Genomic DNA, 3821 nt, shown 5'->3' on the forward strand with positions numbered 1-3821 from the left:
TTGACCCATTGCTGGATGCCCCTCCAGTGGATACAGCTGCCTTGGGGAAGGGTTCCATGCTCCAGCAGCTCAGGAACCTACAAACCCTGAAGCCCTTGCTGCAGGCAGGTACATCTGGGATGCCAGGGAACTCCGATAGCAAGGGGTGTTTGCCAGCGCCTGGGGTGGGCAATGCAGAGCCTCCTCAGGAGCCCCACCTGGGCTGGCAGGCTCTGGTAGCCTTGCTCACCTTGGTCTTGACCTCCAAACCCAGCTGGGCACCAGTAGCCAGCCCTGGCGCAGCCATGCAGGTCTCACACCACCTCTCTACCCCAGGGCTGGCACTGGGGCGGCAGCTGCCCCGCTACTATGAGGTACTCACAGCCCCCATCTCCAAGGTGCGTGCTGGCAGTGGTGGGGTGGAAACACCCACTTCCTCTCCTCCTGCCTGTCAGGGTGCTGTGGCAACTCCCCACCCCAAGCCTGGTGTGCTCTCTTTCTCCTGGGCCAGATCCTGGATCAGTGGTTTGAGTCAGAACCCCTGAAAGCAACTCTGGCTACTGATGCGGTGATTGGAGCCATGGCCAGCCCACACACCCCCGGCAGCGGGTGAGGGTCCCTTCCCCCTGGGGCTCATGCCTGCACTGTCCCCCCATGCCATGCTCTGTGCTTGGCTCTGCTGCACCCCGGTACCACAAGCCCTGCCCCCCTGCCTCTCCCTCCCACTGCCTGCTCAACTTAGCCAGGGTGCCTCAGGGGCTGGTGCTGGGCAAGGGGCTGCCCCCAACCCTGCCATATGGCGCTCCTGAGTGGCCCCCACCTATCCCTTTGCTGTCTGGACACCTCTGTCCCCGGGTTCGGCTGAGTCCTGGCTGGTGCGTGCTCCCTGTTGTAAATGAGTTGACATCCCATGAGCTGGCATGGTCCCGCCTGTGGGGGCTGTGGCACCGTCCTCACTGCCCATGCAGGGGACAGACCCATCCCCTCAGCTGGCAGCTAACCTGGGGTCCTGTTACCACAGGTACGTGCTGTTGCACCATGTCATGGGTGAGCTGGAGGGACGGCGGGGGGCCTGGGGCTACGTGGCAGGTGGGATGGGAGCCCTGTCCCAAGCCATCGCCCATGCAGCGACTGCCCGGGGAGCCCACATCTTTGCTGAGAAGGTACGGGGTGTCTGTGAGAGGGGAGCTGCCTGGCCACCCCCACAGGCAGCAGGGATGTTCTTGGTAAAGTCTTGTCCCCTACACATGCCCAGGCAGTGTGCCACGTGCTGCTGGGCAGGGACGGGGAGGCGCAGGGTGTCGCGCTGCAGGATGGGACAGAGGTGAGGAGCAAACTGGTGCTGTCCAATGCCTCCCCCCAGATCACCTTCCTGGAACTCATTCCTCAGGTACAGAGTGCATGGGGCTGGTGGGGCCTTGGCATGTTGGAATCCCCCATCCACACTGCCCCTCACAGCCAGCCTCTGCACTGGTGTATCCCACCCTAGGAGCAGCTGCCGAAGGATTTTGTCCAGCGGATCCGGCAGGTTGACACATGCTCCCCTGTCACCAAGATCAATGGTAGGTACCAGCAAGGACACTTTCGCTGCCATCCCTGCTGGAGGAACACTGGTGTCAGGCTCAGCAAGAGGCTGCACCCCATTTCCTCCATCTCCCCATCCCATGCCCAGTGGCGGTGGATCGGCTGCCCAGCTTCCTGGCTGCCCCCAATGCCCACAATGGCCAGCCCCTGCCCCACCACCAGTGCTCCATACATCTCAACTGCGAGGGCACCCAGCTCCTGCACCAGGCATTCACTGAGGCCACCCATGGGCACCCCTCCAGCAGGTAGGAGCCTGTACTGGCATGCCTTGGTGTGCTGGGGATGGGAGAGGACAGTCATGGCAGTGGGTGCTGGGCGAAGAGGTGTGGAGTGGCTGGGTGCCCCTCTGCCTGCACAGCTGGTGTACTGCTCCCCCAGGCCCATGATCGAGCTCTGCATTCCCTCAGCGCTGGACCCAGGGCTGGCCCCGCCGGGCTGCCACGTCGTGTCCCTCTTCACGCAGTACACCCCGTCCGTGCTGGCAGGCGGTCGGTCCTGGGATGAGCAGGCCAGAAATGCATATGCAGACACGGGTACGTAATGCACACACAGACCCCGCTAACACCCGTGGGCAGAGCTGCCCTGGGGCTGCACAGGAGCTCGCTACCATGTCCCCCCGGGCCGCCCACCAGTAGTCCCTTCATCTTTCTCTAGTGTTTGACTGCATCGAAGACTATGCCCCAGGGTTCAAGGCATCCGTCATTGGCAGGGACATCCTGACGCCACCAGACCTGGAGAGGATCTTCGGGCTGCCTGGTGGAGTGAGTACCACACATGTCAACTCTGAGTATCGCGCTGGTGCCAGTGCTAGTGGGCACACAGGCCTGGGCCAGGCACAGCCAGCTCACACAGAGCTCTGTTGGCAGAACATCTTCCATGGAGGGATGTCTCTGGACCAGCTGTACTTTGCCCGGCCAGCACCATCCTACTCTGGCTACCGGTCCCCAATTCCTGGCCTGTACCTGTGTGGAAGTGGAGCCCACCCTGGTGAGCAGAGCTGGGAGCTAGGACCCTCCTGGGGGCCTGCAGAAGAAAGGAAAGGGCACGTGAGAGGTGTACCACCATTCCCCATTTCTGCTTTCTTGCAGGAGGAGGAGTGATGGGAGCAGCAGGACGCAATGCTGCGCAGGTGGCTATTAAGGATTTCAGGCACCTCTGATGAGATTGGTGACACTGACTTCACCCAGCACAGGGTTGTGACAGCAGCAAGCCCTACTGATCCCATGCAGAGCCCTCCCCATCCCCAACTTGCTTCCCCAGCACCTCAGGGCAGCTCAGCTCCCAGCTGCTGTGCTCCCAGCTGCTACCGTCACCTTGGACAGGTGGCTGCTCGCAGCCTGCCACAACCCAGCCTTTCCCCAGTGGCTCCTGGACCCTGCATGACTGTGGCAAGCCTCACTCAGCCCCTGCCTGTGCCCATGGAAATAAACCCTGGCCCAGGCTCTGTCATGAGCACTCTCACTGTGTTTTTTGAGCAATTCATGCAGCTCCCACTGTGCCATCCACACTTGCTGGTGATGCAGCCCTGGGGGAGCTGTCAGAGAGGACAGGCACATTTCAGAGTAGTGAACAGGGACAAACAGCCCCTCAACCCTCTCCTCTGCTCATTGATGCAGGCTCAGGTGCATGCAGGGCTGTTTGTACGGAGCTCCCCAGATCCAGGCAGGTCTGGGCCATCCTTAAGGGGCTTAGAACAAGCAGGGAGCCAGGGAGCTGCCTGGAAACTGCTTTGGTACCTGGAGTCCCCAACTGTCCTCAGTGCCCCGGCTCTTTGTGGCTGTGTGGACAGCAGACACGTGTCCAGTGGCTCAGAAACCACAGCAGCCAGGACTGGCAGCTGCTCCCTCGTGCCTCACACATGCTCCTATTCCCGACGGTAGCTGCCTGCACGTGTTCTGGCCCCGTCCCTCCGTCCCCAGGGCAGATGTTCCGTGCTGGCCACTCCTCAGCCACAGCAGGCCCGGGGTGTGCCCATCACCCGGGCTGCTGCCGGGAGCCGCTGGCTGCAGATTACAGAGCTCGCATCCTCTCCCTGCCCTCTTCCTCCCCCAGACAATGCTCCCGATTCAGCCGCCCGCCTCGCCTCCTGCCGGGCCCTAAATACGGTGCTGACAGGGTGAGCTGCTGCACCTGAGCTGGCTGAATCAATATTGACCGGCCAGGAATAGTCCCGCAGCCCTCTGAGAATAGTCCCGCACGCCCGCCCGCCGCCCACCGCTTCCCGCGCCCGGGGACGCCCTCCTGCCGGCCCACGTCTT

General features: G+C 62.3%; 1 protein-coding gene across 1 annotated transcript in view; it reads left to right on the forward strand.

Moving 5' to 3' along the window:
- Positions 1 to 6: 6 nt before the first annotated feature.
- Positions 7 to 3821, forward strand: part of LOXL4 (lysyl oxidase like 4) — an 11052-nt gene continuing 7237 nt past the window's right edge. Inside the window, 12 exon segments of the mRNA XM_017726097.1 lie at positions 7 to 108; positions 316 to 377; positions 491 to 588; positions 1001 to 1142; positions 1235 to 1369; positions 1469 to 1541; positions 1652 to 1808; positions 1942 to 2096; positions 2218 to 2324; positions 2430 to 2520; positions 2523 to 2550; positions 2652 to 2759. Of these exon segments, the coding sequence (XP_017581586.1) occupies positions 57 to 108; positions 316 to 377; positions 491 to 588; positions 1001 to 1142; positions 1235 to 1369; positions 1469 to 1541; positions 1652 to 1808; positions 1942 to 2096; positions 2218 to 2324; positions 2430 to 2520; positions 2523 to 2550; positions 2652 to 2759 (1208 nt within the window). The 5' untranslated portion in view covers positions 7 to 56.

Source organism: Corvus brachyrhynchos, unplaced genomic scaffold, assembly GCF_000691975.1.
Source record: "Corvus brachyrhynchos isolate BGI_N302 unplaced genomic scaffold, ASM69197v1 scaffold61, whole genome shotgun sequence".
In the NCBI taxonomy this organism is placed as follows: domain Eukaryota; kingdom Metazoa; phylum Chordata; class Aves; order Passeriformes; family Corvidae; genus Corvus; species Corvus brachyrhynchos.